The sequence below is a fragment of the Trichechus manatus genome, unplaced genomic scaffold (assembly GCF_000243295.1).
Source record: "Trichechus manatus latirostris isolate Lorelei unplaced genomic scaffold, TriManLat1.0 scaffold00191, whole genome shotgun sequence".
In the NCBI taxonomy this organism is placed as follows: Eukaryota; Metazoa; Chordata; class Mammalia; order Sirenia; family Trichechidae; genus Trichechus; species Trichechus manatus.
Window position 1 is genome coordinate 4,627,303 of NW_004444127.1, and position 13,438 is coordinate 4,640,740.

The 13,438-nt window shown below is 36.1% G+C and overlaps 1 protein-coding gene across 1 annotated transcript; it reads left to right on the plus strand.

Annotated features, from left to right (window-relative positions):
* Positions 1–10,110: 10,110 nt before the first annotated feature.
* On the plus strand, positions 10,111–11,214 carry LOC101345238 (olfactory receptor 4A5-like). The gene has a single exon (XM_004387739.3). The coding sequence runs from the start codon at positions 10,129–10,131 to the stop codon at positions 11,113–11,115; it is 987 nt and encodes a 328-aa protein (XP_004387796.3). The 5' UTR covers positions 10,111–10,128; the 3' UTR covers positions 11,116–11,214.
* The last annotated feature ends 2,224 nt before the right edge of the window (positions 11,215–13,438 follow it).

Consider the following 13,438-nt stretch of genomic DNA (forward strand, 5'->3'; position numbering starts at 1 on the left):
AAAATAGTTTCTCATTTAACAGTTACTACAAATGTTGCCCTATGACAATGGTTAACAATCTCACAACACATCAACAATTTCCTTACTCAACCTTGGGTTCCCTATCACCAGCTTCCTTGTCCCGTTCTGCCTTCTGGCCCTTGTCACTGGACTCCTGTACCTCGTTAGTCTCATTTGGTTTTACGGGGCTGTCCACTCCCAGGCTGGATAGTGAACCTCGGAGATAACTTCACCACTGAGCTAAAAGGTATCACTGCATTTCTTGATTGTCCATTCCTCAAGGGATTGTTGGTGAGTGTATTAACCACAACCAATTATTGTGTAAATAGCCATATATTGCTCTGACTATGAGAACCAAGTGCTCCCTGCACTGCTAAATATGCTGCTCATACATCTGGCCATTGGGTAGAATTAACTATGACTTCTTTGCCTCTGTACCATTCAGAGGGAGAATTTCAGCAGATTTCCATATTGAATCACACACTTCGATTTGAGAAGTTTCTTTTGGAAACAAAGTAGTTTGTTTTCCTTTAACAGGAAGTGAATATTGCATTATATCACTCAACAATGGAAGTGGACATCTTGCCAGAGGTTCCATTTTGTTCTGAAAGTTATACTTATGAGCATGATATACTTCACCTGAGCCACATCCCATTACATATATCTGTATGTATTATTATTATTTTTGTATTAAGGAGCTTTTTGTGTGGCTCAGTCTTTTTGTGAATGATCCGCTGACATCACCCATGACATCAAGAGCACTCATGATGTCATTTCCTGTGTCTTTATGGAAGTCCAATGGTCTTCCAGTAGTTTTCTTTCAAATAATGTACATCTTGCTATTGTTATCAGGGTACTTTTGAATCCCACCTCCTAGAGTTCCTCACTGGGTGGCAGTATTAGGCTTCTGTAGTGTCTCCAGTATGTATATGTTCATATAATAGACATTTCCAAAGTTATTGAGAACTAGTGTTATGACTTTCTAATGCAAAAGCTATAGAAAGAAAAAAAGAAGGCAGAAGAATTGATACATCTGAATTGTGGTGTTAGCAAAAGATATTTAATATGCCATGGACTACCAGAAGAATGTAATGAATTAACTTTCTTTGAGTATGATCATACCTAAATTTTATCTCATAAAATTTTGATACTATGCTAAGTAAATCCTTGGGGAAAAATGTAAATATATGTTTCATTTCTTTCCACAGATAACTATGCCTAACATTTCTCTAATTCTAAAAGTTCATTTAGAAACAGAGCAATATGGAAATTGCAATCAAATTTTGAAAGAGTAATAAACTATTCTTGATAATAAGACAGATTATAATGTAAAAATTAAAATTATGTGCTACAGCTTCAAGACACACCCACACATATAGAAATTAACCTAATTTCATATACACATTTAAGATCAGGGTGTTTCAGTTAGGATGCTTTTGGTTGCAAATGACAGAAAAAACAACTAACTTTTTGAACTATATGGGTATTTATTAATTGACCATCATAACTACAAAGGTCAAAGTTATGGCATGCTTCAGAGTTAGTTGATAAAATGTATCAATATTGTATAAAGGAGCCATGCATGCAAGCAAAATTTTAGCTGACTCAGTTAAGGAATCAGTTTGAAGTCCTAGTCAAGTAGAGTCTTGGTCCAATTGAAAATAAAGTGATTAAGTTAAGACACATCCTGTTGGATCAGGACATAAATCTTCATGTTGTGACTACTCATGAAAGCAGTTACTGATTGTGTTTGAGAAATAAATCCTTCTGATTCCAGCTCATCTAGATTCAGGCTTAGATCAACATCATCTGCTCCAGTGCAGACCTACAAAACTGTGATTATCTGCCTTTTCAAGAATTGGAAGGTAAATTTCAGTAACTTCCTTAGTCCCAATGTTCTCTGCCTCTGAGTCTTAGGGTTTACTGAGTATAGAGCCTCTAACAATCAGAGTAAGGCCTTCCTCTGCTAGGAATATGGTTAGTTAGGCAAGAGAATCTGGGGCTGGTTCTCCCTTCATTTTGGAATATATATTATCTGCCTTAAGTAAAGATTTACTAATATAAAACTCATAATTTATTATTCACTTTATTTTAGAATTTTCTCTTCACATTACAGACTTTTTACATTACGTTGTTGTCTGCTACTTTTTCTTGACAAGACCCAAGTCCGTTTTCCTCTAGGGATTGTCCAGGGATGAAAACTGTCCAGGGAGGTTACTTCATTTGAATTTGTTCCAGATATTCTAACAAACTAATTTATAATGAACTTGCATTGTCTTTCATTTAAAACAGTGATGATGTAAAAAGCCATAGACTTTGTTTATACATATAAATGGAAGAATTATTTCCTGATAGAATGACCCAAGAGTTTTCTGAAAACTCAAATTCCTGTCCAGGCTGGAGACTCTCTTTAATTGGTATCTAGTCCTGTCGATGTTTTCTTGTTATATTTTCTGTTGACACATATCCCTCATTGCTTTTAGGAATTTGTGGAAGGTCCTGATTTTCTCGGGTGAGGTTGGAGAGATGTAGGGTCAGTCTTTTAATGAGGAGAGAAATGGTCTTTGGATATGCTATTTGAATGACTGAAAGGCTGAAAAGTTCTACTCTTATCTGTGAGAAAGCTCTGTTATTGCCTTTTTTGGGAAGTTAAATCCCAGTATTTTCCTTGTTAGGTACAGAATTTAATGACTAAGGACATGAATGCCACCCTAAGTCCTCAATCAAAGTAAAATACTTTTTGGTTGCTTTATTATAATTGATTAAAAAGAGAAAAATTAAAATAACTAATTTCAGTGAGTTTTCCTTTTTTTTTTTTGTTTGTGTCGCTAAATAATAGGGTTGACCAGGTTAATTTCCATTAATTTGCCCAGTTTTCACACAGTTGTGCAAACATTGCATCTTCATTGTTTTTTGAATACATTTTCCCAACAGATGAGAACATTCCACTATTTACTATCTTTGTATTGTAAAAATTGACATTATTTTTAAATGTCTTCATATTCCAGTCACCCACTTTGGATACATAAACACTTCTACACTTGTGTGAAAAAAAAAAGATTGGATGGGCAGCTTGTGTGGAAGTATGAAAAGCATAACCGCTTGGAGCTATTTCTTGATCCCACTGATCAGCCACACATTGTCATGTGTTCTGTGGCTGCAGATAAATACATGAGGGATCTGCAATTATTCTCGATGAAAGAAGCCCTGATTTTCAGGACCAAGGACAAGACCCAAGAGGTGAGATTTTGAAATATCTGACAGAGGACACTCATTAAAAACTTACGTGATATATTGAAATATAGCTAACGTCTTAAATATATTTCATTAGCTTAATTCTGAATTTGTAAAATTAAGCAAGGGAAACACAGAAATTAACCAGAACATACGTAGTCTATTTGGCTTTAGTAGTTTAGCCTGATAGATGTTTACTGTCCATTTGCCACATAAGAAAACAAGGGTGTTGTGCATTAAAAATAAGTTAATAAATTTGTAATCTTGGTTCATAGTTTTTTTGATATGTTAATAAAGATTTGTAACTAATTTAGATGTATTTGAACTAAATCTAAATACCAAAACCATTGCCATCGAGTCAAGTGGATTCCAACTCACAGCCACCCTGTAGGACACAGTAGAACAGCCTCAAAGGGTTTCCAGGGAGCGGCTGGTGGATTCAAACTGCCGACCTTTCGGTTAACAGCTGATCTTAACCACTGCACCAGCAAGGCTCCTTATTTGGAATGAGAGCATTTAAAACGAATTATATCAAGTGTGTCAGGGTGTAAAGAACAAACGCCTCTTATGTCTGGAAGCTTAATATGTGCTTTTATGTGTGATATTTTAAAATTATGACAACCTTATTAGCATATGTACAAAAAGAAACTGGTGATCAGGAATTACCTTGCCTACTGCCACTTACAGAGACTTATAAAGCAGTAATTGCAATGTACTGGAGAGGGTATTTCTGTTACTATGGTATTTTAATTTCTATTTGTAAAAAGCCATGTTCTTATAAAAATAAATTAAATGATTTTTTTCTAGAAAAGTGTTAACTTAGTGGTTTAAGTTGAAAGCCTAGTAATACTTTTAGTTTTTAGAGTATCAAATTTTGATGACTGAAACTATAGTGGATAGTTTACATACTCATTTTTTTTTACATGTAAATAATTTAGCTGGCCAATAGAATATTTATTCCACTGAAATCTAGCATTGACTATTAATAAAATTAAGGGCACTAGACCCTGCAGAAAATAAGTAGTTAAAAAACAATTAGATATATGAAGTATCTTTACCATTATATTCTTCAACAGCTATGCCTTTATCAATCTATAGCTTCAAAAATGGTAGAACTCCTGAATCACCTGGACATATAGAATGTTCATTACAGCTAGTTTCTAAAAGAAAGCTCAAAATTCATCTACATGTGTTCCCTCACTCCAGCAAAATCAATATGAATGAAATCAGCTTGTCTGTACTTGAGGTTTAGTAATTCAACAATTTTCTCCAACAAAGAGTAACCCTAAAGTTTGTGTTTGTGTCTACATATGTACTATTCTCTCTTCTTTGAGTTTGTCCTTGACCATGAAAGCCAGGGGCTCTGAGGAATCAATGTGTTTGTTTTTGTTTTTTGTTTTCCCTTTTGAATTTCCTTTTTCCCCCTTTCCTTCCTCTTTCTCTTTCCTTCCTTTTCCTTCTCCCCTCCTCTCCTCTCCTCCCATCTTCTCTCCTCTCCTCTTTCTTCTTTCTTTTTCTCTCCTCTCCCTTTGCCCCTTCCTTTCATTTCCTTTTCTTTTTTATTCTTTATTTTCTAGGATGGGCTCTGTGATTTTTTTTTTTTGGTTTTAAAGAACAGAAATTTATTTTCTCACAGTTTAGATGGCTACAAGTCAAAATTCAGGGCACTAGGTCTTAGGGAAGGATCTGGCCCTCTCTTTTTGTTGGCTCTGGGGGAAGATACTTGTCTCAGCTTTTCTAGCCCCAGCATTCCTGTGTTATTTTACAGTCTCCATGTGGCATCTGTCTTTCTCTGATTTGTGCTTGCTTCTCTCTGTGTCTATGTTGCTCCTTCCTCTCCATTAGAAGGTTCTACACCTACACCTTTTATTCCCTCTTTTATTCTTCTGATGCTGTTGTCATTTACAGATGAACCTCTCTGGTTCCCTGTTGTAATTCTTTTGGTTTTGGATAGTCCTTAAGAGTTCATTTTCTAGGTTGGTATGTGGCTAGTACAATCCTGTGTACTAGATTGAGCCTGTGGTCTGATGTTGTTTGTTCTCAGATCGAATGACTCCCTTTAATAAGTCTTGTAAGTGTGGTTTGGTTTTTACATAGTCCCTTAATTTCTGTTTATCTGGAAATGACCTAGTTTCATGATCATATTTGAATGAGAGTTTTGCAGGATATATTATTCTTGGCTGGCAATTTTTTTTTCCTTTCAAGGTTTTATATATGTCATCACATTGCTTTCTTGCCTGCATGGTTTATGCGGAATAATCTGAGTGAGTTTAGTGTTATTGTTTCTCCTGTGTATGTGACGTTCTGTTTTTCTTGAAATGCTCACAGGATTCTTTTGTTGTCTTGGGTTTTAGAGAGTGTGAGTATGAGATGCCTTGGTGATTTTCTTTTGTGGTCTATCCTATATGGGGTTCACTGGGCTTCTTGGATGGTCAGCTTTTCATCTTTCATGATATTGGGGAAGTTTTCCGTCAGCAATTCTTCAGTGATCCTCTCTGTGTTTTCTGTTTTCTCCCCCTGTTCTGGAACTCGTATCACTGGCAAATTTTTGCTTTTGATTGTATCCCACATAATTCTCTGGGTTTCTTCATTTTTTTCTCTTTCTTCTTTCTGATTTTTCCTCAAACAGAGTTGTAGCCAAGTGTTTGTCTTCAATTTTGCTCATCCTGTTTTCCATTGTTTCAAACCTTTCCTCAGTCCTTCTATGACACAGTCCATTTCTGAAATCTTGTTGTTTATCTTTTGGATTTCTAATTGTTGTTTTTGTATGATTTCTAGTTGTAAATTTATTTTAGCATTTTGTTCCTGTATTATTTTCTTGAATTCTTCCATTTTTTTTGTCTGTATTTTACATGAATTTGTCTGTCTTTTCCATGAATTTGTCTATTTTTTCCTCATTTTTGTCTGCTTTTTCTTCAACTCTTGGATAATTCTGAATATTAGAGATTTTAATTCCCTATCAGGTAGTTCTGGTGCCTTTTCTTCTGCTGGAAAGTCATCTGGTGTTTTATTTTCTATGCCTACTGGAACCGTTCTGTCCTGTTTTTGTATAGTTTAGATATTGTCTGCTGTCTTCAGGGCATTCAGTAGTTATTTTCTTGTTTATTGATTGTAGATTTGTTTGTTTCGTCCTGCTTTTTTGTTTTATTTGGTTATGTTTGAGCAGGCAGGCTGTGCCTTCTTTGTTGTTCACTCGTCTGTGGGCACAATACTTTTCACCTCCTTCTCCAATGGGCAGGGTCAGTCATGCAGGTATGGTACAGCAGGGCAGGTCCAGCTGAAGAGGAGATGCTAGGATGGGTTGTTTGTGGCACGTACTAGGACTGACAGGACAGACTGGGAATCAGTGCAGGGCAGGTTTTGTAGGTGGTGCCTGTGCTGCTTGGGAGTGTGATGTTCAGTGCACAGTGCAGGTAGGCTGGAAGGAGCAGGGGAGATTGTGATGTGTGGAGCTAAGATGGGTATGGGAAAGAGGAGAGAGAGGAGAGAGGAACAGGGGCCAAAAACATACACACAAACTCAAAAGAGTGCTAAGGGAGCTTGCTACTGGAGTGGAGAGATGAGAGACTGATAAATGGAGAAAAATAAAATGACAAGAAGGAAAAAGCATGAAATTTAAAAAATGAATAAATAAAAATTAGAGGGAAAAAAAGAAACGCCCCCTGGGGTCCCACCCATACAGTTGCTACAACTGAGGAAGTTGCTCCCAGGCGGTGAATTACAGCCTGGCTAGAAGGGTAGAGTTGGCACACAGCGCCAGGCTTTCAGGAGACAGGAAGTGAAGGTAAGTATAAAGAGACAAGAAACTGGAAATGAAGAAAGACAAAAATGGAAAAAGATAGAGAAGAAAACAAAACAAACAAACAAAACAAAACAAATAAAACAAGAAAAAATATTTTCCCCTAGGGATGTCACTGTGTATCTGCACAGAGTAAGGGAGTAGCTACCAAGCTTCGTGGTACCCCCAGCTAGAAGGGGTTTCCAAGCTGAGAAATGAAAAAGAAATAAACCAATCAAAACAGAACAAATCAGAACAAACAAAGAAACAAAATCCCCAGGGGTCTCAGCAGCGTGGCAGTGTGGGCCGGGAAGAAGTTTTACAGGTGAGCAGTGTTTCACAACCTTTCAGGAAGAAGCAAAAATGGCACATGGAGCCAGGTATTTGAGAGAAAGAAGGGCGAAGTGGTGAGAGGTAAGGAAGAAATCTAATGAAACAGAAAAAAGCAACACCAGCAGCCAACAAATGGCACTCGGGGAGCCAGCCAGTGTGGGCAGATGGAATCCAAGCGACACTGGGTTGAAGTTGGTGCTTCCTGGCCAAGACACTGTGGCCGCAGGAAGCAGAGGAGGCGAAGTAGTGGTTAAGAAGGGTGGGGGATGGGGAAAGCCTATATCACTGGTTACTGGTTGTCTGGTCTCCTGCTGGAAGCTCCGTGAAGCTGCTTTCTTGTACCGCCTGTTCGCTGATAGGAGTCCAAGATGGTGGATCCGTGTTGCGGTAGCTGATAGGAGACCTCCGCATGTATCTCTCTTCACTCTCTGTTCTCAGTCAGTTTCTTATTCCATTCGGTGTTTGGCTGAGTTCTTTATCTCTTCATTTGATGCTTAGGTTTTCAGGATTGGCGTGTCACTCTTTCTGAGTTAGTTTTTCGGATCTTTGCTGTGGAGGGATTGCGTGGCGGTTCTGTCTATAGTGCCATGTTGCCCGGAAGTCCCGCTCTATGTTTATTTTTAATGGCTTCCCAAGAAACCTACTAAGTCCAGGAAGCCTCAGGAAACTGGCCTTCCAGCACTCTTTCACTAGAAGAAATCTTTCTGAAGAAGATTTCTTAAGAATACTATCCTCATTTAACATATTAATATTCTTATTACTTGTGTATATTAATTTCTTAAATATAATTTCTCTACTTCCTGATTTGATTCTTCTTTTCTTTCATTTTCTGCTCTTTAAGTCTCCATATGATGCATGGGTACAATTTTTTCCTTTTTTCTGCTTAACTTGCATCAATATACATACCATGAGAGGTAGATATTACTACACATACACAACAAAATAGATAATTCTTACGATGTACAGTTTTAGCCTGTGTCCAAAAATGGGTGTTTGTGAGTTATAAGTATATAATATTCTTTTTATAAGTAATATGCTTATTACTAAATTGGCAAAGATCCAGATGATACATTCTGATCCAATGTCCGTAGTGAAACATTCAAGAACAATAATAAAAGCTATTGTTTATTGATTCTTTATTAGGTTCCAGGCAGTGTTCTATGTACTTAACATGCAAAAAACACACACAAAAACTTAAGCCATAGGTAGTGTTAGTATCCCCATTTTACAAATTACGAAACTGAGGCACAAAGACGTTTATTAAGTTGCCCATGGTCACATAGATAGTAAGTGGTGAAGGTGGAATTCACAGTTTCACTCCAGAATACACATTATTCATCACTGTGCTATGCTCTCTCTCCAAGGATATGCTGGGCCTTAAATAGGTACAAACCGAATGAGACATCTTAACCATTATTAGGTCACTGTAATGATCAAATCTGTACACTGGCTAGCATTTTTAAAGTAACAGTGATGAACTTGGAGATTGTTGTTTAATTATAAATATATAAATAGAAATATCCAGCAGAATAAAATAAGAAGGAGTTCCACTGATAGTATCACAGATAGTTGGATTGGGAAGGATTCTGAGATCATCTAGTTTAATCCTTTTATTATCCAGTGAGTAAACTGAGACACGTTTGTGACTAAATTTAGAAAATTATTAAACTCATACCTTCTTACACTGAGTTTGGACTTTTCCCTTGAGTATGTTTCTTTTTGGAATCTGGACATTGAAGTTCTAATTTTGACCACTTTCAGTGCCTAAGAAGCATTATATATAAAACTCGGTTCCATTGTTCTCCACATCTCAGAGTCTATTTTCTCCCCCATCACTACGCAGCTCACCCCTAGCTGATTTTAAAAATACTGGCTGCTAATGTGCTAGTTGGTGATTGTTATGTGTCAGTTAACTCCAGTTCGAAAATATTTGCTGAAAATATAGATCATATTGTAAAGATACTCACCACAAATACTACCAACTCAAAGTACTGACTCTATGTCATTAGAGTATGGAAGTGTGTTAAAAGTTGTGGGATAAGCAAAGAGGAAGTGGAAAGCATTGTAGACCCTTAAGAAGAAACAGACATTCTATGTCCAAATAATTGGTACAAGGAATACTGTGCTAAAGAATTTTGTAGTTATCTGATACATTTCAAAGTCCAGCCTCATCATATTTAACAAGAGATTCATAAAGACCCAACCACCTTTGTGGCAGGAAGGACCGATCTTCTAATAGTGGAATATCATAATATTTAGTGAGATATTCCTGAAGAGGGCTTATTTTTGGTGCTATATAGATCATATTGTAAAGGTACTCACCACAAATACTACCAATTCAAAGTACTGATTTTATGTCAATTTATTTATTTAGAGTTTATCTTCACCACCAGAGAATAAGTTTGTTGAGGGTAGAAATCTTCTCCCCCTTTATCATTGCTGACTTCTGTGCCAAGTACTGTCATCTTTGAAAACATGATTAACTATTGGGCCTCTGACTGTTCTTCTCTATAGAAGATCCACTTAGATTTAGAGATAGAACTTGTTTTTTGTAGGTTCAATCCAGTCATCTGAGAAGTAGAATTGTTGAGGGAATTGGAATCTGTGGAAGAAAAACTCAGTAGATATTTCTAAATGTTTATTATGTATAACCTCTGTAGAAGATTAATAGTGAAGAAATACCCCATGACATAATGGACACATTCATAGTATTGTTCATGATTTCATTACAGGTCTTGTTCTCCTGAGTTCTCATCTCTGTAACAAGTCTTGCAGAAGAGTTAATGGAACACAGTAACAATGTAACAGAATTTGTCCTTCTGGGACTCATTCAGGATCCTGAGGGCCAAAAAGTGTTATTTGTCATGTTTTTGCTCATCTACATTGTGACAATGGTAGGCAACCTGCTCATTGTCATGACTGTTATTTTCAGCCCCTCTCTGGGCTCCCCCATGTACTTCTTCCTTGCCTATCTGTCAGTCATGGATGCTGTTTATTCCACTGCTGTTTCTCCCAAAATGATTGTAGACTTACTCTGTGATAAAAAGACTATTTCTTTCCCAGCTTGCATGGGCCAGCTCTTTATAGAACACTTATTTGGTGGTGCTGAGGTCTTTCTTCTGGTGGCAATGGCCTATGATCGCTATGTGGCCATCTGTAAGCCACTGCACTACTTGACCATCATGAATCGACAGGTTTGCATTCTGTTGCTGGTGGTGGCCTGGGTTGGAGGTTTTTTGCACTCTGTGGTTCAACTTCTCTTTGTGTATAGCCTCCCCTTCTGTGGCCCCAATGTCATTGATAACTTCGTCTGTGATGTGTACCCTTTATTGGAACTTGCTTGCACTGACACCTATTTTATGGGTCTCACCGTGGTTGCCAATGGTGGAGCCATCTGTACGGTAATTTTTATCCTTCTACTGATCTCCTATGGAGTCATCCTCAGCTCCCTGAAGACTCACAGTCAGGAAGGGAGGCGCAAAGCCCTGTCCACCTGCAGCTCCCACATCACAGTGGTTGTCCTCTTTTTTGTCCCCTGTATTTTCATGTATGTTAGACCTGTTTCCAACTTTCCCATTGACAAATCAATGACTGCAGTTTTTACGGTTATCACTCCGCTGTTGAATCCTCTGATATACACCTTGAGAAATTCTGAGATGAAAAATGCTATGGAAAAAATGTGGAGCAGAAAGTTAACCACAGGTAGAAGAAGGCTGTGCATCCACACTGATAATACCACTTCTAAAGCTAAAGTAGCAAATAGGCAATAAATTATCACAATGAACGATTTAGTCAATTCAATGGATTCTCTAGGAATACTTCCCTTTATTGATGCAAAGTCATCCAAAATGTGGAGTACATTATTCTTTGTGGTTAGAAATAACCTAATAGAGACATTCTGGAGGCTGGATAAAAGGCATAGGTATTCTTCCTGTTACAAATAAAAATAAAACTGAGCTCACATTGTAATTTTATTTTTCTCAGTACATACTGAAATGGGACTTAGAAGAAATTCTTTTTTTTCCTTTTAAAAAGAGAAAAACAAATTACTCTAGAAAATTTTCTATCATCCAAATTAATAATAAAACAATTTCGCTAATACTTAGAACAAATTTCTGAGTCCAAGAGAGTGGTTTTAAAATTTTACCATTTGTTATTCTATTAGCACAACAGTTTTTTAGCTACATGGTGCATTTTGTGTTTAAGATTACTTCTGTTCCTCTGGCCAATGTCTATGCATTTGCAATTCTGCATATTTAAGTGGGACATGATATTGTGTTTGGTTTGAGACACTATCAGTGAGCAATTCTGATAGATGGAATGAGGTTGATGAAGAAAACTGATTCTAGTACTTGATTAGCGGACAGATATACTATTTCACTTTGGATGTGAAAATCACATTAATACTAAGTTATAAACATTTTTTATATATTCTTTGTTAGTTATTATGTGCATTTTTTTGCAATTCTTTTTTTTTATGTTTTTGGTTTTTTTTTTTTGGTAAAATTGTACTTTAGATGAAGGTTTACCGAACAAATAGTTTGTCATTAAACAGTTAGTACACATACAGTTTTATAACATTGGTTAACAACCCCACTACATAACACTCTTCCTTCTTGACCTTGGGTTCCTTATTACCAGCTAAGGATTTAAGGATTGACGTTTGTCTCTGTTTGACTTAGTTTTTTGGGTCATTGCTGTGGAGGGACTGTGTGGTGCTTCTGTCTATAGCTCCATGTTGCCCAGAAGTCCTCTCAGTTCTTAAATGACTAGGTAGAGCTTCTGATTTTATCTCCATGAAATTGAAGATATGGAAAGAAATGTATTATTTTGCATAAGCAGCATGTTCACTAAAAGTTGTATTAGACTTAAACAGTTTTTACCTATAGACTTAGTAATGATTTGTTTTGGCAAAAACAAAATCTTGTTTTTTTAATTTTATGTAAAAAAATAAGTTTTTCTCAGTCTACAGCCCATCCTAACATCCAAAAACCAGAAAGAAGAAAGAATTTTTTAAGTGTAATATGGAACATTATCTATGCTTAATGAGAGTTTACTTTTCTAACTAAAAGAAAGATTTTAGAATTTTTCTTATTTTTAAATTTTAGTGTGTAATTTTTCATGTATATCCAACAACATATGCAATTATTTATAAATATTATAGCATCTTAACTAGAATATTATCAATATCATTGAAACTACCTGATTGCACTTCTCTGATGTCATTTCTCCACCTCTTGTCAGAAGTAGTCCCAATCCTAATGTTTTAATCATAGTAAAACATAGTTTAAGTATGTATGTATGCATCTTTAAAGTATATTGTTTAGATTTTCTTATTCCTTACTTTTATTAAAATTACATTATGTAGACCATAGTTTTCTGAATCTTAACTTTTATCACTCAGTGTTAACTAAGATTTGATTATATTGCTGCATATACCTCTAGTGCAATTATTTCTCCTACTGCATATTATTTCATTGGTTGAATATACCATAGGTTATGTATCCATTTTCTAGTCAGTGCTCATATGGATTGTTTCCAGTTTTTGTTATCATATGCAACATCACAGTGCGCATTCTAAAAGAAATTCTTTCATGTTAAGTAGGGGTATTTACATGTTCACTTTTAGAGACAGTTGCAATTCTTTCCTAAAGTGGTATCATCAGTTACACTCCTGGCAGCAGGGTTTACCAGTTCCATTACTCTATATACTTACCAACACCAGATATTGTCAGAAGTTTGGTATTTTGATCATTCAGTGGGTATAGAACCGTGGTTTTACTGTGGTTTTAAAATGCATTTCTTATTTCTGTTGAAGTTGAGCACATTTTCATATGTTTATTAGACACTAATTTTTACCCTCTTTTATGAAATGTATATACATGTCTTTTGCCTGTTTTTCTACTGGATTATTTTTCTGTTATTAAATTTTATGTACCCTGTGTACCAAATTTTTTTTTAATTGTACTTCAGATGAAGGTTAACAGAACAAATTGTTTCTCATGAAACAGTAGTAAACATATTGTTTTATGAAATTGGTTAACAACCCCACAACATGTCAACTCTGTCCCTTCTTGAACTTTTTTTTTTTTT